The 23,846-nt window shown below is 53.1% G+C and overlaps 1 protein-coding gene across 7 annotated transcripts in view; it reads right to left on the bottom strand.

The window, feature by feature from the left end:
• Positions 1 to 13,867, bottom strand: part of ZDHHC18 (zDHHC palmitoyltransferase 18) — a gene marked incomplete at its 3' end in the record, with an annotated part of 51,921 nt that extends 38,054 nt beyond the window's left edge. For 3 of the 7 annotated variants that reach the window (XR_014714513.1, XM_084652305.1, XM_084652304.1), the window contains exons 1-6: positions 13,570 to 13,863; positions 9,232 to 9,392; positions 5,234 to 5,383; positions 3,063 to 3,200; positions 2,466 to 2,514; positions 1,581 to 1,683 (exon numbers count right to left, since the gene is read on the bottom strand). Coding sequence is in view for 6 of the 7 variants with exons in the window: in XM_084652305.1 (XP_084508431.1) it covers positions 1,581 to 1,683; positions 2,466 to 2,514; positions 3,063 to 3,200; positions 5,234 to 5,383; positions 9,232 to 9,392; positions 13,570 to 13,802 (834 nt within the window). Of the gene's footprint in view, positions 1 to 1,580; positions 1,684 to 2,465; positions 2,515 to 3,062; positions 3,201 to 5,233; positions 5,384 to 9,231; positions 9,393 to 13,569 lie in introns of all 7 variants that reach the window. The other 4 variants (XM_084652302.1, XM_084652303.1, XM_084652306.1 and 1 more) reach the window with 4 other exon arrangements.
• Between the last annotated feature and the right edge of the window lie 9,979 nt (positions 13,868 to 23,846).

Below are 23,846 nucleotides of genomic sequence, written 5' to 3'. Positions count from 1 at the left end.
ACCTTTAGCTGGCCTTCTGCAGCTCGCGTCCTCTCTAGAGCAGTTTGCCCTTTTGCCTTTGCCCAAGCTTAGTCTCAAAGTCGCAATGCCCACTAGTTACACATTTCCCACACCATGTACTATGCATCACACTTTGTCTAGTGGTTGTAAACCCCCCACCCTCCCATCCATCTGTTTCACTTTAGTCATTTCTTGTTTGCCAAATTTAGACTGAAAGCGCTTCCAGGCAGGGGCTTATTTCTGGAAAGCACACAGTGCACTTACGGAGCTAAGCTAACAGCAAGAGGGTTCATAGGCAGCTCTGTTAATGTAAAGAAACCCTTTCGTTTCTTCATGTTGAGCCGCCACAGGAGCCTGTTTAAGGAAACACTGTTGCCTTGAAATCTTAGTCATGTAAGCTGTAGGAATTAGATGGTGTTCCAGATCCTACCTCTGCCCCTGAGCCTCGGCCAGCTTGTGTACAATCACACTTCCCCTTTTTACTTCCTTTCCCCAGCTGCTGTGACAAACAGGCCAGTCAAGCAACACGGGAAACCAACAGACTATGCACCACAGGCTCAGTCACGCGGTGTAACTCCCATTGACTTCAGTGGGAATCTCCGCTGTATAACCGAGAGCAGAAATTGCCCCAAAGTGCTGTTAAATGCACTAAGTAAAAGAGTAGAGAAACCATTCTCTCTGAGACAGCAATTGTGTCACTTGTAACAACAAGGTGGTACAAATATTTCAGACAGAAGTGTGATCTTCAAATCCCTTTAAGCAACCAGACAGACACAAACAGCTATGCTATCTAGATACTTATCAGACCCCCATTACAGTAGTATTTCAGCATGTCACAACCTTTAATACATTTACCTTTATAACACCCCTATGTATCAACTCCCTTTCATAGAGGAGTAATCAAGGCAGAGAGAGAGAGACAATGGGACTTGCCCAAGTCACACAGGAAGTCTGTGGCAAGGAAAGAAACTGAATCAAGTAATGGCCACCCACTCAGCCTCCTTCCTCCCTACTGCTTTCTCCGTGGTCCAAATATTAACAAAGGACACATCTAGACTGGGAAACAGGTCATGCTTCAAAACATGTTAAGCTCTCATGTTTTAACTAACACGATTTTAAACAGGACTTTGCATCTAGCGTACCCAAGGTAAGTCCTGTTTACAAATATGTTAGCGGGTTGTGGTCCATCTTAGGGGCAGCCCAAAGGTTAAAGGGTATTAGCTAGTATTTTAAAATATGACCTCTTTTCCTAGTCTCCACACAGCCAAACAACACACACTGCTCTCCCTTTTGAAACCTGAGCACTCTGCCGGGGTGTGCATGCACTGGCATGCTCCGCTGGGCTACTCGAATTAGAGGATAAACTCTGGGGGCATCCCAAAGGTGCTGTCTTTAATCTGCTCTGTAATAAAGTGCCACAAGCACCTAGGGCCTGTCAAGATAACCTCCTCTGACACACTGCTGCAGAGACAGCAACAGAATTTTGGCTGATCTCTTCATTGCTTAGAAAGGAATGGGCTTCATGTCCAGAGCACCTTTCTGGTCCCATTCTATGGAAGGAGAGACACACGGCTACTTACGTCTTCATTCGTCGTCAGGTTGGAGGCGACTAGGTAAGTGTGAAAACCTGAGAGGCCCAAAATAGACCAGACTGAGAAAAAACATATCACCAGCTCCAGCACGGTGGAAAGAGAGTCAAGGAAGCCTCCAAGACCACACACACACACACAGAAAGCAAGGAGAGGCCTCAGGCCCAAGTAATGGATGAGTCAGTCACTGGAGGCACTCTCAGCAACTGTGAGGACTCTCAGTGGGGGGCACAAGCACAGGGACTTTGCGAGGGTCATAAAGGACTCAGCAAGGTGCCCTTGCTTTTGAGTGGCTGGCTGAGACTCCTAGCAAGGAAATGGACTCTCACCCCTACCCCTTCCATTGGGGAAAAAGGGTCAGCCCTGGCTATAGCAAGGAGAGTGCATTCCAGCCAACAAAGCAGGCATGCAGCTTCCTTCCCACTGTCTGTGCTATTCTGCGAGTGCCCATCAAGGGAGAACTCACTACAGCCAATTTAGTCACATCCCCCCTTTTCCCGGTGTCCTCCCACGTGTCAGAAAGGGAGCTTGTTTCCAACCCTCGTCTGTGCATGACCAAGCACATGTACCATGTCTGGCAATGGAGAAAGAGACTGTGTCTTGAACAAAGGGTCTCACCAGCTTGGCTACAGGATCACCACCTCCTCCTGTAAATGCAGAGAAGTCTGCCCGTCCCCCACTGTGGTGTAAGGAGGCTACGTGCATTAGGGTTTGTAAAGTACAGTGAAATGTCCTGACAGAAGGGGCTGTAAATCAGAGAACACTTTTCAGAGAGCTATAGATTTAGTATCTCTGCTCCAATACCCTGCAGGGATACAGCTGTGTCAGTGTACAAAAAGGGGAACAGATGGGAAGGTGCAGGCTCTAAAAGGATATCTCGCCGGTGTTGCCTTCAGAGTGGTGACAAATCCACTTCCCTGAGAGCCTACAAAGCAAACAGGACAAAGTATTGAATTCAAGAAGGCTCATTTACATCTCCAGCCAATTTGTCCTGCTTCAAAGTACACACCCATCCCAAAAGGCTTCATGGATCTGCCCAGCTGACTGAGAAACCCCCACAGTCTAGATGCTGGTGTGCAGCATGCGCTCCAAGAGGTTCAGGGGCTGAAAAGCAAGCTGCCTTCTATCAGAGGCCATGACTAGACGTAGATGCAATGTACACATACACCTCCAACCCACTGCAGCCTTGACATACTCTGTAACCTACTTGCTACGGAGGGAAATAATCCACTCACCAAAACTCTCAAACTATTTTCTAAAATAAGGTTTACAGTTCACTACTGCAGCCCTCGACCAGTTCATCCAGATGACCCAGCAGTGAAAGGCCCTGAATCTCGCCATCGTCACCTGAGCCATCCATCACCTAGTCTAATACAAACTTAGAGGCTGCTTCCCTGGATGTGCGAAGCCAGGTGCCCGTGGTGATGGCCTGAGGGCGAGGCACGTGTTACTCACAGCAGCCACGGTACTTACGCAGAGCGAGGTGGGTGACGACACAGGCGAAGATGAAGGCCGTCAGGAAGGAGAGGGAGAGGATGAAGGCGTAGAAGTAGCGATAGTTGCGCTTCCCCACACAGTTGCCTACCCAGGGGCAGTGGTGATCAAACCGCTCTGAAACCAGGCAGCAAGAGAAGGTTATTAGCGCATCTTACTCCCCACACATGGGTGAACACTGCAGAGCCCCTGGGAACCTCGGGGCTACAAGCCAGCCCTTTGCCCTATCCTGCCCACCTAAGATTTTAGCCCAGTACCTCGGAATGACAGGACACCGTCACTATATTTATATAGTGCTTTGCATTCTGTATGTGTGCTCGTCTTTAACTTTATAGGGACACCAACCTTAAAAATCACTTTGCCCGAATACTGATCTAACTAACCGTGGTTTCTTGTAACACCTACAATTACTAAAACTGAAAGACATTAGAGAAAATGCATTTCTATGTCTTCAGTCTGTATACATTGTACATTTGACAGAACTGTGGGGACTCAGTTTCACTGTTCCCTTGCATTAGTCATTTCCCCTATTCATGTGAAGAGAAAAAGCATTTTAAAAGTTAGGAAAATTTGACTGTAAAGCCACAAAGACTGGCAAGGGAACCCAGGGCAGATGCAATATACCTGAAAATACTTCTGATTCTTAAAAGAATGGACTAGATTTCAAGTTGGCAGGGCCCTTTCAACAACACACACACCGCTTTACCCACCACTGAAATGCAGCCACCTCTGAGGTGAAACATATCAACTCTTTCACAGCTCATAGTAACATAACTGGGATTTAACTGGGAATTGGTCCTGCTTCGAGCAGGGGGTTGGACTAGATGACCTTCTGGGGTCCCTTCCAACCCTGATATTCTATGATTCTATGATAACCTAAGAGTTTCATACAGGACGTGAAGAATATCCTATCCAGTTGAAACCGCAGGGGGAATTTAGGATGGCAGAATGAAATTACCCACATGGAAATTTTGCCAAGACACATGGGTTAACACTCCTACGCTAGCAAAAAAAAAAGGACCAAGCCATCTTTTATAACCACAAGCGGCCAGGACCTCCAACTTAGGTTTCACCCACAAAACTGTAACTCTAGCAGCCCAGCACTGCGTAATACTACGGTGAGGCTTTGGTTCAGAAGGAAGAATGCCAGCTACTAAAACCTGAAGCATCCTGGAGGTCTCCCATTCAAGTAATGCTCAGGCCTGACAAAGCTGGGTGGGGCTGCATCCTGTGCCACCAAGTGACACTCGCTGATGTCAAGCCTCATCCTTGAAAGCCATTCAATAGTGCCTCAAACTCCCTGTCTTTGAGCTGTCTTCTTTAGAAAGGTGACCTTGAATTTTGTGGTAGTTCTCAGATCAGTAATTTCATCTGTCTCCAAGCTGCCCCAGCATCCACAACTGTTAGTGCAACATGCTGATTTGAACAGAAGGTTGCACCCATAGGTTAATGAATGAATTAATTAATGACCATTAATAAAGTAACAGTGTGCTCAGTGGACCTGCCATTCACCTATACTCCACCATCCTGCCCACACGTCACACCAGACTGACAGCTTTTTAAACTGCTCCTCCAGAGACTCTAGACTATGCAGGAATCTCACTGCCACACCAATATCTCCTGCTGCATGCCAGTCCCTCTCACATCTGCCAGTTTGGCTGTATCCAACCCTTTTTTTCACTCCTTCATTCAGCCTCCAGCTCTCCCTCCCATCTAGCACCAGGTGCCATGGGGCAGAAGGGCTAAGATAGAACATATGCTGGCCCCTCTGCTTCACATTCGCCATGACTGCAACACAGAGTGGCCAAGGGAACAGAGATCCTGCAGCTTTATTTCATACCCAGATGCTTGGCGGTAGGTTTAAATAGGAGATATGCTGCGTTTCACCTGTACAATCCTACCTCGTACTGTTGGAGAGGGCAGTAGAGCACAGCACCTGCTGTGTCCTGGCCCACAGGCCACTGTTGGCACAGTACATATCTGTCATTTGTTTGAAGTGGGGAGAAGGGAGAGAGATTATTTTATCACAAGTTTGTTATTTAGTTTTCAAGCCCTTTATGGTGAAGCAGAAAGGTTTTTGCTCAAGAGCTTAAACTAGAACCCCATTTATCTATGCAGATTTCACCTGCTCCTGAACCCCTTGGACTTACCTACACAGTTATCACAAACACTGCAGTGAGAGGTCCGGGGGGGTCGGAACATTTTGCAGGTATAGCAGTACTTTAATTTCACCACGTATTTGTTTATAACCACTTCCATTGTCCGGGCGGGCGGGCGGTAGGTGGAGGTGCCCATGCTATCTGTGGAGTGAGAGTGAAGTGGGGAGAGTCAGACTCACACAGGCCCATTCCACATGGCACCCCAGCCACTGGGGCCTTGCTCCCCTCTTGCATGGCACAGCTCTGGCTGGTATGCAACTGTGCGGTGCTCATACATATCCAAGCTGAACACTGGAGAGGCAGCGTGATGGAGGGGACTGAGATCAAGATGGGAAGCCAGGACCCCCAGAGCTCTAATCTCAACTCTGTCCATTACTCAGAGTGTTATTTAATCTTTGTGCCACAATTTCCCCTTCTGTTCAACAGGGATGACCCTTGCAGGGCTGCTGAAAGGAATTAACATCAGTCACACTTTGAAAATCAGAGGCACTATATACATAGTAAGCATTAAAGCAGCACTCTAACACACCTGCTAACATTAACACATCTCTAGAACACAGAAGGAGGAAGCAAAGCTCCTCTCTAACAGTTCTCAACCAAAGGAAGTAACAAGCTGTTAACACACGTGTGATTCTTCTACAACCGTTCTGTGCACCAGCAGCACAGCTACAGTTAAGGAGCAGTAGCCTTTGTGGGGCATCGTCATGGGAAGCCCTGTCCTTGCTCCCCATGTCCCCTGAAGCCAGCAGGGGCTCAGCTCCAGCAGGTGGCCTGGAGCTCAGGCTTGCAGCCAGGGGCTGGGGCGGCTCAGGCTGGCCCGGGGTCGGCCAGCTGGCCGTGGGGGAAGGAGGGAAGGAACAGGGGCAGCTCTTGGCTCTGGGCCGCTGGGGGTGGGGGTCGCTCAGGGCTCCGGCTCGCAGGGCCTCAGGCAGAAGGGGAGTGGCCAGGGAGCTAGCCTTCCTGAAGGGGAGGTTCACCCACCGCCTATGGACAGGGTGGCTTAGGGGCACAGTAGGCTTAGCAGTAGAATTGTGGGCAAGATGGAGGGGTGATCTCTTGACTGTTTCAGACAGATTCCATTGAAGTTTGATACATACTAGTAGCACAAATGGAATTTACTTCCTCCAAGGCCATGGTTGGAGATTTTTCAGGACACTGCAAGATACACTTGTGCATGTAGCCAGAGTGTGCTGACCTGGATGGGTGCAGTGGTGGGAAGAATGGCTTTCGACATTCATGCATATCACTTTTTTAAAAAAATAAGCCCTTTGATATCACAACAGGGAGGGCACCACACACCCTTTTATGAGGGCTTCGAAAACCTGATTTGACACAGTCAAGCATGTTAAGAAGAAAATGAATGGATTGTATTAAGAGCAATAGCTGACATGACAGGTAGCCCCTGCAGTGGGCTAACCGACTAACTACTTCAGGGGATTTTGAAACAGAAAGTGAAGAAGACAGCTAGCTAGTTTTAAAAACCACCCACAAAATGGTTGTCTGGGCAGATACAGAGAAATTATATTTCTCTGATCATTTCCAGCAGTGACAGACTCCAGAAGTCTCACAGTAGCTTTGCTAGAGCATTTGTTACTATGGGTAACACACTACAAAAAGCAGGCCATATATTCTGCACACACACACACTTACCATCATACAGCCATCATAAAAACACAAACATACATTACATCACATCAATGCTTGTCCTCTTATAAGAGCTGTGAATACAGGAGTCCTACTGGGCTAATGACAAATCCTAGCCCCTAAAACATTAATTCCCAAATTCATTACCCTAAATTCACGATCTGCAGAATAGATGCCCCTGTAAATACAAGCTCTAACTAGAGATTTTAAGTCAGTTTCAATCAAGAGGAAGATTCCACTGGATGTGGATATGAGGACTGTTTCAAATTCATTAATAAATTGTAATAGGACTTTATGCTGGGCACTCTGACTCAACTATTTTGGCTATTCGTTTGGCAACACGGTATGAAGATGGGGGCTCAGTATCTAGTCTACAAGTCAGTTACTGGGATCAGCCACCTATTTCTGAACTCATAAAAGAGGGACAGTCAAATGGGGAATCAAAGAGTGGGTAGTTAGCAGCAGCTGCTATTGAGGGAGTGCTGAGTAGAGTCTTCTGTTGGCTCTGGACTCAGTTGTATGATATGCTTCATTAATATTAAGGCTGGGATTTTCAAAGGAGCCTAAAAGAGTTAAGTACCCAATTCCCATTGAAAAATTCAATGGGAATTGTGCACCTGACTCTCTTAGGTTGCTTTAAAAACCCCAGCCTATAGTTTTATGTATAGGTGCATTGATATTATTGATCAGCACAATGTAAACACAGCACAGTCTGTATAGAACAGCACCCCGACTCCCCTCCGCCCAAGCCTTGGCACAATTACACCTGGGCTGACCTAGCATTATTACAATTGCATTAAAACAAACTGAGACATGCAACCTTTGAGAACTAGCAGAGAAGAGGGGTCTAAAATGCCTTTTTAGGCAAAATAATCTGGGATCAGTCCCCATTGTCTGCATTTTAACATGAGTGAAGATTTGTTGTGGTTTATCAGAAGCTGCTCTGAAATCCACAAAAGCTATCAGGCGTCTCTAGCAGGGCAGCAAGATACTTTGCACTTGGGTAACACATGGGGATGTTCTCTGTAGTGTCTAACACACCCACCCCATTTTCTTCAAAAGACAGGCTTTCCAACAACCCCATATGAGCGTTTGCCCCCAAAGATGTCAGACAAAGCTTCACAGTCACAAAATCCAAGGGAACTGGTCTCAGATGCTCTGGATGTGGCCTGCAATTAGCAGCGTTACCCAGAACTTCTTCTCAGTGCCAGTTCTAGTCACCAAAACCCATTGAGACAATCACAGTCAGAAACAAAACAAGGGCTTTATTTCTCTCTGCTCCTATCAAGACTTTTTATTTGATCTACCAGAACCTAAGTGGGGCTTGAAGAGCTTACTCAACACACACTACGATTAGGCCTACCAACCCTGGTGAAAAAACACCTGTACTATCATATCTCCTGCTGTTTAACGAAATAAGCATAAATTCTTAGCACTTACATAGAATGCCACAGCTTCACAAACATCATCTAATTAATCCTCATAGAAGCCCTGAGAAGAAGGGAAGTTGGTATTATATCCATTTTACAGATGGGGAAACTGAAGCAGTGGTGAACTGACTTCCCCAAAGGCTCAGAGAGTAAGTTTCATAACCAGGGCTAGAAATCAGGGCTCCCCCAATCCCAGCCCTGTGCTTCAACTGCTGTCTGAACCAGCACACCTCTCTCTACTCCACACTCTAGGATGAGAGTAATAGCACAGTATTTAAGAGCACGGTACGCAGTCACTCTGAACTGAGGATTTCCCATAATGATACTTCAGGCTGAGGTATCTGGTACTCCAGGCTCTCTCTCAATTAACCTCTGTGCTGGGCCAGAGGGGCAGTCAAATGGGGAATCAGAGAGTGGGTAGTTAGCAGCTGTGCACACTGTATTCTACTACATACGCCGCTCATGGGAAGCAAGAAGCAAGCTGAGCTCCATGGCAGGAAGAGCACATAGAGTCGACTGTAGCGTTTGGTACAGTACTTTGTCTGGGAAATTGGTACTGTTGACCAAAAGAGTTTGGGAATCACAGTTTTAAACAGAAGAATAAATTACTTCTAATTCTACATCTCTGAAGATACTCAATCTTGGGACTCAGCTTGCTAGCACTAGACAGGTCAGATAGTCCCCTCCTATCACCACCTGCTCTTTACATTTTTTGCCCTCTGAGATACCGTCAATTGGACACAAGTGTCTGTCCTTAGACTCTACTCCAAATGCCATCTCCGATCAAAACCTTCCCCATCTACTGCTAGGGTGCCAAGACCCAAGAGAGGGACCCCCATGTGCCTTTGAAGAATTGGCTTTTTCTAATACATGTGCATGCACAGTCCACAGTAAATGCATGAGAGAAAGGCTCACCAATCCGTTTCTCCAGGTCTGCAGCCTCACTGGGGGTGGCTCTGGGCAGGATACCTGGGTCTCTGAAGCTTGTCTGCAGCAGACAGCTGATGACAAAGAAGAACAGGACACCCCCGATGATGGGAATGGCCAGGGTCAGGTGACTGGCAAGGAAGGGGCAGCTGTAAATAATTAGACAAACAAGTTTTTTACATTCCCGGCATTCACCCACAAGCACCTCAATCAGCTGCTCTAATGATTACTGTTTATTATTTGAATGGGAGTAGCGCCTAGGAGCCCCAACTAACACAGATGATTTTGTCATGAAGATGGGACCCAAGTTTCAGAGCTAGGGAGTCCATCTGAAGAACAAACCATACTTTGTTTCCCAACACTGAAGAGAACGACTGGTTAGAATGTAACAGTCTCCATACAACCACCACACTGCCTGAGTCCTGTATGTACCTTATTGATGTGTGCGGATTCAGGGGAAGAACAGTTCTAGGGTGCTTTTCAATGGAAAGAGCCCCCAGTACTTTACAAACTATATACCCACAGCACCACCGATATGCAGCCACCTCTGGAGTGGCAGGCAACAGCCAGTCGTAACACAGCACAATTGTGGGTAGAGTGGGTGCATTTAGGGTAAAGTTATATTTCTTTGGAGATACAGAATCGTATCTCAAAAATCAGTGACACGTTGGGAAGTCTCACCTTCTGAGAAAATGACATCAGTGAGGTGTCAAGGCTGAATGAGTTATGTGGGAGCCTTTTATGGACCTTTCTGTACAGATAATGGGTCAAATTCAGCACTACTGCGATTCCATTTGGCCCAACGTGTGAAGCTGAAAGGGAAACTGGCCCTAGTTCTATTCAGATTTGCCATCTATATATGGCATGGGTGTCCTTCATGCTGCACCAGGGGTTTAAAAAGGGACATATTTCTGTATTAGATGCTGCTGTAACATGAGCCAATGCTCCTCCAAATAGATGACTCTGTTTGAACAGGTACAGAGAGCCATCATTAGTGAAAAGAAAAGGAGTACTTGTGGCACCTTAGAGACTAACCAATTTATTAGAGCATAAGCTTTCGTGAGCTACAGCTCACTTCATCAGATGCATATCGTGGAAACTGCAGCAGACTTTATATATACACAGAGAATATGAACCAATACCTCCTCCCACCCCACTGTCCTGCTGGTAATAGCTTATCTAAAGTGATCATCAGGTGGGCCATTTCCAGCACAAATCCAGGTTTTCTCACCCTCCACCCCCCCACACCCCACCAGCAGGACAGTGGGGTGGGAGGAGGTATTGGTTCATATTCTCTGTGTATATATAAAGTCTGCTGCAGTTTCCACGATATGCATCTGATGAAGTGAGCTGTAGCTCACGAAAGCTTATGCTCTAATAAATTGGTTAGTCTCTAAGGTGCCACAAGTACTCCTTTTCTTTTTGCGAATACAGACTAACACGGCTGTTACTCTGAAACCCATCATTAGTGACTACACATCATGGAGACAAGGGCCCACGTTTGCCCTCACATGAGCACAATGGGAGGGCAGCCTCAGTCACTCACAGCAAGACAGTTAAAGACTTCTAAGGCACGCAGCTGTTCACATAATGCAGCGCTGCAGTCCCGCTCCCACTCCTCACTCTGCAAAAGGGATTTTACTATTATAAGCACTGATAATCACCCAGACGCCAACCCAGACACGCAAGCTGTCCGACTCCTGGTGTCCATGGACAATAATCAGCCTCACTATACAACGAGGCAGTTCAAAGGGATTAAGAGAACTTTTGTTTCAACTCCCAAATTCAGCTGTTCAGAACAAGACAGCCACCAAACAACAAAACCCCACTGGACTAGAACCAATTCCACCACGCAGTGCAGCCCTGTGCTTTCTTTTTTACAGAGGGACAGAATAGCCTCTGAAGCAGGGTGGACTGATTTAAGTCAAAGTGATTTAAATCCCCGATTTTAATCATGATTTAAACCAGCAAGCAGAAAACCTTGATTTAAATGATCAATTTTAATCATGTTTATACCTTTTAGATATTTTCCTAAAGGAAGGTTGAGTTTCATTGATTGGTAACCTTTAAAACATGTTGATTTACAACTAAATATAACCTTAACACTAAATTTGCTGCTTCTTTTTACCAACTAGCAGAATACACATTTAAGAAATTATATAGTTTAACTTACATTTATTCAGATTTTTAATTTTTACATTTTTATGTTAGAAAATGGTGAATAATGCATTTATTATTTGCCAGATGATGGTTAATTTTTTTTACTTGTGATTTGTGTCCAGCTCTGTTTGGATGGAAATTCAATTTAAAATACACAAAAATAGCATTTAATTTTTGTATGAAATAAAACTACCTTAAATGTGCAGGACACATAACAAAAAAGTTTATCAAAACATGTTTTGCATTTAAAACTCATTTATTAAACAACGGAAGTATCTGTAGTTAGTGAACTGAACTGATTGTTTTTAATATCATGTCCTTCAAGATGTTAGAACTCTCTCATAACTAGTTTTTTTACTGATAGATGAGAAGAAGAAAACAAGCTTTTCCGCTTCTTCAACTCTCAGTTGGTTTTGTAACAGTGAATGAACTAGTCATTGAACTGAACTAAATGAATAAACCGAAATGATAAAAATATTCTCTCTGCACCTGCAGAAGCTACTGCTGATTTAACACTTCAACAAACCCTGATTCCAGGTGCTTACACAGCGACTTACCCCATGAACTGGTGGAACTTTCTTTAGAAGTTGGCAGAAGACATGTACTAAATTTTTTTATTTAATTTTTAAATTATGTTAATAGATTATGATAAATTTAGGCCTTAACATAGGCTAACAATTTTTAATTTGATTTAAAAAGTGTATTATTTAAAACTAAACCTGTATTTAATTTAAATCAAAATTCCAATTGTAATAAAGCTCTCCCACCCCAGACAGGAAAGGACTTGGGGACAATGGAAAGCGGGCTGGGGACACCAGGGTTCCCCCTCCTCAGACAAAGGGAATAAGTGGAGTGAGAGGTTCCTAGAGCTTCCCCTCTCCAGAAAGTGGAGTGATCTGGAGACAATGAGTGGGTTAGCAACCCACAGAACCCCCTCCATTGACAAGAGATGATGGGGGGTCAGGTTGTAGAAGGATGTTGGGGACTCCAGAGCTCCCCATGCCCAGGCAGAGAATTATTTGAGGGGGATAAGAGAGCTAGTGATGCAGAGCTTCCCCTGCTCAGGCAGGGTGTGACTGGGGGCCAGGGACCTTTGGGCAGGGGGTGGTTCGCTGGCTGAGCCAGGGTGTCTGGGCAAGGAGTGGAGGGGTGATTGGGGAGCAGGATCCCGGGCCAGTGGGGTGATGGACCAGGGCAGAGGACAGGTTTAGTAGCTAGGGCTCATAGGCGGGGGGGTTGGGAGGCGGAGGATAATGGGATAGTTGGGGAGACAGGGTCCCCTGGCAATCCATTTGAAGGGCAAGGGGTGATGAGGTGGTTTGGGAGCTAGGTTCCCAGGCAGATGCAGGGGACAGGTTGGGGAGGCAGGGGCCCCAAGCAGTGCATTGGGGGGGACAGGGAATGATGGGGTGGTTTGGGGGCTGGTGAGGGGTGGTCAGGGCCCCACAGGCAGGGGGCCCCAGGCAGAGGGCGGGATGCAGGTGTAGGGGATAAGGGGGCGGGGGGCCCGAGCAGAGGCCAGTTTGGGGTTAGGGGCAGCCCAGGACAGAAGCAGGTTGCGGGGGTAGGGGACGGGGGGGCCCCCGGGCAGAAGCGGTGGGTGTCAGCCCGGGACAGAAGCGGGTTGCGGGGGTAGGGGACGGGGGGCCCCCGGGCAGAAGCAGTGGGTGTCAGCCCGGGACAGAAGCGGGTTGCGGGGGTAAGAGATAAGGGGGCGGGGGGCCCGAGCAGAGGCCGGTTCGGGGTTAGGGGCGGCCTCCGGGCAGAGGCGGGCTGCGGGGGGCCACGGGCAGAAGCGAGGGTGGCAACCCGGGGCAGAAGCGGGTTGCGGGGGAACGGGGGGGCCCGGGTCAGAAGGGGTTGCGGTGTAGGGGATAAGGGGGCGGGGGGCCCCAGCAGAGGCCGGTTCGGGGTTAGGGGCGGCCCCCGGGCAGAGGCGGGCTGCGGGGGTGGGGGGCCCGGGCAGAAGCGAGGGTGGCAGCCCGGGGCAGAAGCGGGTTGCGGGGTAGGGGACGGGGGGGCCCCCGGGCAGATGCCGGGGGTGTCGGCCCGGGGCAGAAGCGGGCTGCGGGAGTAGGGGGGGAGCCCCGGGTCAGAAGCGGGGTGCGGGGGGCCCGGGCAGAGGCGGGCTGCGGGGCATGAGGGGGCGGCGGGCCCCAGACTCACTCGAAGGCGAAGAAGAGGCCGCTGGTGGCCAGGATCAGCCCCAGCGTGAGGGCGAAGACGCCGCTGTGCCGCGCCAGCATGAGGCGCCCGCCGCAGTAGAAGCGGTTGCGGCCCGGGAACGCCTCCCACTTGCGGCGCGGGGCGCGCGCCGGCGGCTCCGGGGCGGGGGGCGGCGGGCCCGGGGGCGCGGCGGGGGCGCCCGGGGGGATCTGCCGGTACTCGCACGCCTTCATGGCGCCGCCAGGCCCCGCCGCGCCGAGCCGCGGCCGCCACCCGCCCGCGCTCGCTACGGGGACGTGTCCGCTCCGCCCCCCGCGCCCCGGCCCCGCCGCCAAGGGAGCGGGCCCCCGCCGGCCTCCCGCCGCAGCGCCCCCCGCCGGCCCTGCGGCGCCCTTCGCCCCCCGCCGGCGCCCCCGCCCCCCGCAGCCCCCGAACCCCTCACCCCCCCGCCCCCCAACCCGTCACCCCACACCCCCCCGCCCCCCAACCCCCTCCCCCATCACCTCACACCCCGTACCGCCCCCACCCCAACCCCTCACCCCACCGCCCCCCAACCCGTCACCTCACACCCCGTACCCCCCCGCCCCCCAACCCCCTCCCCCATCACCTCACACCCCGTACCCCCCCACCCCAACCCCTCACCCCGCAGCCCCAACCCGTCACCTCACACCCCGTACCCCCCCGCCCCCCAACCCCCTCCCCCATCACCTCACACCCCGTACCCCCCCACCCCAACCCGTCACCTCACACCCCGTACCCCCCCACCGCCCCCCAACCCCCTCCCCCATCACCTCACACCCCGTACTGCCCCCACCCCAACCCCTCACACCCCCCACCCGTCACCTCACACCCCGTACCGCCCCGTCCCCCAACCCCTCACCCCCCCGCCCCCCAACCCGTCACCTCACACCCCGTACCCCCCCGCCCCCCAACCCCCTCCCCCATCACCTCACACCCCGTACCGCCCCCACCCCAACCCCTCACACCCCCCACCCGTCACCCCACACCCCGTACCCCCCACCGCCCCCCAACCCCCTCCCCCATCACCTCACACCCCGTACCCCCCCGTACCCCAACCCCATCACCTCACACCCCGTACCGCCCCCACCCCAACCCCTCACCCCACCGCCCCCCAACCCGTCACCTCACACCCCGTACCCCCCACCGCCCCCCAACCCCCTCCCCCATCACCTCACACCCCGTACCGCCCCCACCCCAACCCCTCACCCCCAACCCGTCACCTCACACCCCGTACCCCCCCAACCCAACCCCTCACCCCCAACCCGTCACCTCACACCCCGTACCCCCCCAACCCCCTCCCCCATCACCTCACACCCCGTACCCCCCTGCCCCCCACCCCAACCCCTCACCCCACCGCCCCCCAACCCCTCACCCCACACCCCGTACCCCCCCACCGCCCCCCAACCCCCTCCCCCATCACCTCACACCCCGTACCCCCCGTCCCCCAACCCGTCACCTCACACTCCGTACCCCCCGCCCCCCAACCCCCTCCCCCATCACCTCACACCCCGTACCGCCCCCACCCCAACCCCTCACCCCACCGCCCCCCAACCCGTCACCTCACACCCCGTACCCCCCCGCCCCCCAACCCCCTCCCCCATCACCTCACACCCCGTACCGCCCCCACCCCAACCCCTCACCCCACCGCCCCCCAACCCGTCACCTCACACCCCGTACCCCCCACCGCCCCCCAACCCCCTCCCCCATCACCTCACACCCCGTACCCCCCCCGCCCCCCAACCCCTCACCCCACCGCCCCCCAACCCCCTCCCCCATCACCTCACACCCCATACCGCCCCCATCCCAACCCCTCACCCCGCAGCCCCAACCCGTCACCTCACACCCCGTACCCCCCCGCCCCCCAACCCCTCACCTCACACCCCGTACCCCCCCCGCCCCCCAACCCCCTCCCCCATCACCTCACACCCCGTACCCCACCGCCCCCCAACCCCTCACCCCACCGCCCCCCAACCCGTCACCTCACACCCCGTACCCCCCCGCCCCCCAACCCCCTCCCCCATCACCTCACACCCCGTACCGCCCCCACCCCAACCCCTCACCCCACCACCCCCCAACCCGTCACCTCACACCCCGTACCCCCACCGCCCCCCAACCCCCTCCCCCATCACCTCAAACCCCGTACCGCCCACACCCCAACCCGTCACCTCACACCCCGTACCCTCCCACCGCCCCCCAACCCCTCACCCCACACTCCGTACCCCTCACAGCCCCCAACCCCCTCCCCTTGTACCCCCTCACAGCCCCCCAACCCATCACCCCACCGCCCCCTCACCCATCACCTCACACCCCATACCCTACATAGCCCCCCAACTCCCTCACCCCACAGCCCCCCAACCCGTCACCTCACACCCCGTACCCCCCAACCCCCCAAACCACTGCCCCCAACCCGTCACCTCGCACCCCGTACCCCCCACAGCCCCCCAACCCCTCACCCCGCTGCCCCAAACCCGTCACCTCACACCCCCCAACCCCTCACCCCGCCACCCCAAACCCGTCACCTCACACTCCCCAACCCGTCACCTCACACCCCGTACCCCCCACAGCCTCCCAACCCCTCACCCCGCAGCCCCAACCCGTCACCTCACACCCCGTACCCCCCATAGCCCCCCAACCTGTCACCCCGTCACCCCGCAGCCCCCCAACCCGTCACCTCACACCCCGTACCCCCCACAACCCCCAACCCATCACCTCACATCCCGTACCCCGCCAGCCCCTCAACCCCTCACCCTGCAGCCCCCCAACCCCTCACCTCACACCCCGTACCCCCCACAGCCCCCAAACCCGTCACCCCGCAGCCCCCCAGCCCGTCACCTCACACCCTGTACCCCCCACAGTGCCCCAACCTGTCACTCCGCAGCCCCCCAACCCGTCACCTCAGACCCCATACCCCCCACTGCCCCCCAACCCATCACCCCATACCCCCCACACCCTCAACCCCTCCCCCCACAACCTGTCACCTCACACCCCGTACCCCTCTCACCCCGCAGACCCGCAACCCGTCACCTCACACCCCATACCCCTCACAGCCCCCCAACCCCCTCCCTCACAGCCCCCTCCCCCATCACCCCCCAACCCGTCACCTCACACCCCGTACCTCCACCTGTCACCCCACACCCCGTACCCCCACAGCCCCCCCAACCCCTCACCTTGCCACCCCAAACTCATCACCTCACACCCCCAACCCATCACCTGACACCCCGTATCCCCCACAGCCCCCCAACTCCTCACCCCACCACCCCCCAACCCATCACCTCACATCCTGTACCCCGCCAGCCCTCCAACCCCTCACCCTGCAGCCCCCCAACCCCTCACCTCACCCCGTACCTGCCACAGCCCCCAAACCCGTCACCCCGCAGCCCCCCAGCCCGTCACCTCACACCCTGTACCCCCCACAGTGCCCCAACCTGTCACTCCGCAGCCCCCCAACCCGTCACCTCAGACTGCGTACCCCACACAGCCCCCCAACCCCACAGCCCTCAACCCCCTCCCCTCGTACCACCTCACAGCCCCCTAACCTATCACCCCGCAGCCCCCTCACCCGTCACCTCACACCCCGTACCCCCCACCACTCCCCAACCCATCACCCCGCACCCTGTACCCCCCACACCCCCAACCCGTCACCTCACACCCCGTACCCCTCACCCCACAGCCCCCTCCCCGTCACCTCACACCCCGTACCCCTCTCTCCCCGCAGCCCCCCAACCCGTACCCCTCACAGCCCCCCAACCTCCCTCCCCCACAGCCCGCACCACCCACAGACCCCCAACCCCTTCACCCATCACCTCACACCCTGTACCCCCCACAGCCCCGCAACCCATCACCCCACACCCTGTACCCCTCTCACCCCGCAGACCCCCAACCCGTCACTCCGCAACTCCCTCACCCCACAGCCCCCAACTCCCTCACCCATCACCTCACACCCAGTACCCCCTACTGCCCCCCAACTCCCTCACCCCACAACCCGCAACCCCTCCCCCCACAGCCCCCTCACCCATCACCTCACACCCCGTACCACCTCACAGCCCCCAACCCCCTCCCCCACCGCCCCCAACCCGTCACCCCACTGCCCGTACCCCCCACAGCCTCCCAACTCCCTCCCCCCACAGACCCCCAACCCCTTCACCCATCACCTCACACCCCATATCCCCCAGAGCCCTCCAACCTGTCACCTCACACCCCGTACCCCTCACAGCCCCCAACCCCCTCCCCTTGTACCCACTCACAGCCCCCCAACCCATCACCCCACCGCCCCCTCACCCATCACCTCACACCCCGTACCCCCTTACAGTCCCCCAACCCCCTCCCCCCACAGCCCGCACCCCCCACAGACCCTCAACCCCTTCACCCCTCACCTTAGACCCCGTACCTCCCACAGCCCCCCAACCCATCACCCCACACCCTGTACCCCTCTCCCCCCACAGCCCCCCAACTCCCTCACCCCACAATCCCCTCCCCCCACAGCCCCCCAACTCCCTCACCCATCACCTCACACCCCATATCCCCCACAGCCCAACTCCCTCACCCCACAGCCCCCCAACCAGTCACCCCACAACTTGCAACCCCCTCCCCCCACAGCCCCCTCCCCCATCACCTCACACCCTGTATCCCCCACAGCCCCCCAACTCCCTTACCCTGCACCCCCCACAACCCGCCCAACCCCCTCACCCATCACCTCACCCCCTCACAGCCCCCAACCCCCTCCCCCCACAGCCCGCACCCCCCCGCAGCCCCCAACCCCTTCCCCTCATACCCCCTCACAGCCCCCCAACTCCCGCCCACCCTAACCCATCACCCCACAGCCTGCACCCCACACAGCCCCCCAACCCCCTCACCCATCACCTCACACCCCGTACCTCCAACAGCCCCCAACCCCCTCACCTCATACCCTCTCACAGCCCCCCAACCCGTCACCCCACAGCCTGCACCCCCCACAGCCCCCAACCCCCTCACCTCATACCCTTTCACAGCCCCCCAACCCGTCACCCCACAGCCCCCCAACCCCCTAACCTCATACCCTCTCACAGCCCTCCAACTCCCTCCCCCAACCCGTCACCCCATAGCCCCCCAACCCCCTCACTTCATACCCCCTCACAACCCCCCAACTCCCTCCCACCCTAACCCATCACCTCACACCCCGTATCTCTTCACAGCCCCCAAACCCCCTCACACCCTAACCCCTCACCTCACACCCTATACCCCCCTCAGTTCCCAAACCCATCTCCTCACAGCCCTACAGCGCCCTTCCCGCCCAGCCCCCAAGCTCCTCAACCCCAAAACTCCCTCACATCCTAACCCATCACCTCACAGCCCTGCAGCGCCCTTCCACCCAACCTTCACACCCTTCCACCTCACCCCATAACCCATCACCCCACAGCCCAACCCCCCCACCCCCTCACACCTTAAGCCATCACCCCACACCCTGTACCCCCAAACCCCTCACACCCTAACCCATCACCCCACAGCCTGAATCCCCACAGCCCCCTCAACCCCCTCACACCTTAACCCTTCACCCCACAGCCCCCAATTCCCCCATCCTCACACCCCACAGCCCCCAATCCACCCAGTCCTGACACCTCATAGCCCTCAAAACCTCCTCACATCCTAACCCATCACCCCAAGCCATCTCCCCACATAGCCCCAGCCTCCTCTGCCCCCTCCCTCACACCCCACAGCCCCTAACCCCAATTCACACCTAAACCATCACCCTCCTTAGCCCCCAAACCTCCTCTGCCCCCGCCCTCAAACCCCATAGCCCCCAAACCTTGCTCAGTCCCCTTTCCTAACATGCCAGAGCCCCAGAATACAATCCCAACAGCATCTCCTGAAGCCCCTCACACCCTAAAGCATCATCCTCCCCAGCCCACAATCCCCAGTCCCCAAACCCTCTCACCCCAAACCATCACTCCTTCCACAGCCTGACCCACACCCCAATAGCACAGCTCCCCACTCTTCCTTAGCCCTAACACTCTTACCCTTCAGCCTCTACTACCACATACTCAAACTGTCCCTTACACCATTACCCATAGTACCTCCACAGCCCCAAGCTCCCTCACCTCTAAACCTAACACTACACACCTCCATAGCCCCCTCAGCCGCTAAACCTAACACCCCCAGCCAAATCCCCATACCCCCTAAATCTAACACCCCCACAGGCTCCCATATCCCCACCCCAATACCACAGACCCAAACTCCTGCTCTCTAAAGCCATAACAACCGCATAACTCCTCAATCCCCACCTTGAACACTACAGCACCCGACTCCCTTTACCTCTACATTCATTAGCTCTCTACACACCTCAAACCCATCAAAACCCCACAAATCCCACTCCCCCCAAAAATCAGTGACATCCCATAATAACCCTTCACCTGAACACCACATTCTCGCCAAATCTCTTAAACCCCATAACTTCACAACTGTCTCAGCCACACCACCTCCCACATGGCTGGAAGTCTGCCCTGCAGCCCCCAGAGATCCCACTTTTCTCTTAAACCTGTAACATTCTTAAAAAACCTCAGATCCCCCAAAATTCCATTCATCCCTAATCCCCAACCCTCAAAACCCCATAACTCTTCATAACTCCTGTCCCCCCAAAACACTCATTCCTAATCCTGCAATGCTACACAGTCCCCTTCACCCCACCATAGAATCATAGAATATCAGGGTTGGAAGGGACCTCAGGAGGTCATCTAGTCCAACCCCCTGCTCAAAGAAGGACCAATCCCCAACTAAATCATCCCAGCCAGGGCTTTGTAAAGCCTGACCTTAAAAACTTCTAAGGAAGGAAATTCCACCACCTCCCTAGGTAACACATTCCAGTGCTTCACCACCCTCCTAGTGAAACAGTTCTTCCTAATATCCAACCTAAACCTCCCCCACTGCAACTTCAGGTCATTACTCCTTGTTCTGTCATCTGCTACCACTGAGAACAGTCTAGATCCATCCTCTTTGGAACTCCCTTTCAGGTAGTTATTTTTGTTGCCCTCCACTGGACGTTTTCCAATTTTTCCAAATCCTTCTTGTAGTGTGGGGCCCAAAACTGGACACAGTACTCCAGGTGAGGCCTCACCAATGTCGAATAGAGGGGAACGATCACATCCCTCGATCTGCTGGCAATGCCCCTACTTATACATCCCAAAATTGGCCTTCTTGGCAACAACGGAACACTGTTGACTCATATCCAGCTTCTCGTCCACTGTAACCCCTAGATCCTTTTCTGCAGAACTGCTGCCGAGCCATTCGGTCCCTAGTCTGTAGCAGTGAATGGGATTCTTCTGTCCTAAATGCAGGACTCTGCACTTGTCCTTGTTGAACCTCATCAGATTTCTTTTGGCCCAATCCTCCAATTTGTCTAGGTCCCTCTGTACCCTATCCCTGCCCTCCAGCGTATCTACCTCTCCTCCCAGTTTAGTGTCATCTGCAAACTTGCTGAGGGTGCAATCCACACCATCCTCCAGATCATTAATGAAGATATTGAACAAAACCGGCCTGAGGACCGACCCTTGGGGCACTCCACTTGATGCCGGCTGCCAACTAGACATGGAGCCATTGATCACTACCCGTTGAGCCCGACAATCTAACCAGCCTTCTATCCACCTTATAGTCCATTCATCCAGCCCATATTTCTTACTGGCAAGAATACTGTGGGAGACCATGTCAAAAGCTTTGCTAAAGTCCAGGAACAACACGTCCACTGCTTTCCCCTCATCCACAGAGCCAGTTATCTTGTCATAGAAGGCAATTAGATTAGTCAGGCATGACTTGCCCTTGGTGAATCCATGCTGACTGTTCCCGATCACTTTCCTCTCCTCTAAGTGCTTCAGAATTGATTCCTTGAGGACCTGCTCCATGATTTTTCCAGGGACTGAGGTGAGGCTGACTGGCCTGTAGTTCCCAGGATCCTCCTTCTTCCCTTTTTTTAAATATGGGCACTACATTAGCCTTTTTCCAGTCATCCGGGACCTCCCCCTATCGCCATGAGTTTTCAAAGATAATGGCCAATGGCTCTGCAATCACATCCGCCAACTTCTTTAGCACTCTCGAAAGCAGTGCATCCGGCCCCATGGACTTGTGCTCATCCAGCTTTTCTAAATAGTCCCGAACCACTTCTTTCTCCACAGAGGGCTGGTCACCTCCTCCCCATGCTGTGCTGCCCAGTGCAGCAGTCTGGGAGCGGACCTCGTTCGTGAAGACAGAGGCAAAAAAAGCATTGAGTACATTAGCTTTTTCCACATCCTCTGTCACTAGGTTGCCTCCCTCATTCAGTAAGGGGCCCACACTTTCCTTGAATTTCTTCTTGTTGCTAACATACCTGAAGAAACCCTTCTTGTTACTCTTAACATCTCTTGCGAGCTGCACCTCCAGGTGTGATTTGGCCTTCCTGATTTCACTCCTGCATGCTCGAGCAATGTTTTTATACTCTTCCCTGGTCATTTGTCCAGTCTTCCACTTCTTGTAAGCTTCTTTTTTGTAAAAAGAAAAGGAGTACTTGTTCCGATGAAGTGAGCTGTAGCTCACGAAAGCTTATGCTCAAATAAAATTGTTAGTCTCTAAGGTGCCACAAGTGCTCCATTTCTTTTTGCGAATACAGACTAACACGGCTGCTACTCTGAAATGTGGCACCTTAGGGACTAACAAATTTATCTGAGCGTGAGCTTTCGTGAGCTACAGCTCACTTCATCAGATGCATTCAGTGGAAAATACAGTGGGGAGATTTATATACACAGAGAACATGAAACAATGGGTGTTACCATACACACTGTAACGAGAGTGATCTCTTAAGGTGAGCTATTACCAGCAGGAGAGCGGGGTCGGAGGGGAGGGAGAACCACATATCTATGCAGGGGACACCATCATAGGGCTTAATCACATCAGCAACACTATCAGAGGCTCCAGAGTAGTACTCCTTTTCTTATCAGAGGCTCGTTCACCTGCACATCTACCAATGTGCCAGCAATGCCCCTCTGCCATGTACATTGGTCAAACTGGACAATCTCTATGTAAAAGAATAAATGGACACAAATCAGACATCAAGAATTATAACATTCAAAAACCAGTCGGAGAACACTTCAATCTCTTTGGTCACTCGATTACAGACCTAAAAGTTGCAATTCTTCAACAAAAAAACTTCAAAAACAGACTCCAACGAGAGACTGCTGAATTGGAATTAATTTGCAAACTGGATACAATTAACTAAGGCTTGAATAAAGACTGGGAGTGGATGGGTCATTACACAAAGTAAAACTATTTCTCCATGTTTATTCCCCCCAGCCCCCACTGTTCCTCAGACTTTCTTGTCAACTGCTGGAAATGGCCCACCTTGATTATCACTACAAAAAGTTTTCCCCCCGCCCCCCCACTCCACTCTCCTGCTGGTAATAGCTCACCTTACCTGATCACTCTCGTTATAGTGGGTATGGTAACACCCATGGTTTCATGTTCTCTGTGTATATAAATCTCCCCACTGTATTTTCCACTGAATGCATCCAATGAAGTGGGCTGTAGCCCACAAAAACTTATGCTCAAATAAATTTGTTAGTCTCTAAGGTGCCACAAGTCCTCCTTTCTTTTTGCGGATACAGACTAACACAGCTGCTACTCTGAAACCTTTTTTGTGTAATCCATCACAACACCCCTAGCCCCTCTCACCCCCTACTCCCATAACTACCACCACAGTATAACATTCCTTGTGGCCAGTCACTGCACCATCAACTTGCAGCCCCTACCAAACCATAACACCATTATAATACAAACCCATTTGCTCGGCTCAAACCCATTATAACAACTCCCACAGCAGGACCACCACCAGTGTGTGTACCCTCCTCCAATTAAGCTGTTAACAGCCACCTGGGTGATGGTCACAACTTCAAGCCAGTTGTAGCTCACCTCCCACCAGACACCTTCCCCTTACAGACCCAGTGTAACTGTAGCTCCCCCAAATAACCACAGATCTAACCAAGCAAACAGTAACAAGTCAAATTGTTTTGTTATTTTATTTTATAAATGTTTGTAGTGAATTTAGTGCTGGTGGAAGTTGGTGAGCTGACCACCCTGGAAACTGAAGGCCTCTGTTTATCCACAGGATAGGTTAACAGAGTAACAGCCGTGTATATAAAGTCTGCTGCAGTTTCCACGGTATGCATCCGATGAAGTGAGCTGTAGCTCACGAAAGCTCATGCTCAAATAAATTGGTTAGTCTCTAAGGTGCCACAAGTACTCCTTTTCTTTTTGAGGATAGG

Source organism: Lepidochelys olivacea, assembly GCF_965140295.1.
Source record: "Lepidochelys olivacea isolate rLepOli2 genome assembly, chromosome: 19".
NCBI classification, from domain to species: Eukaryota; Metazoa; Chordata; order Testudines; family Cheloniidae; genus Lepidochelys; species Lepidochelys olivacea.
This window is presented reverse-complemented; position numbering and strand designations above follow the sequence as displayed.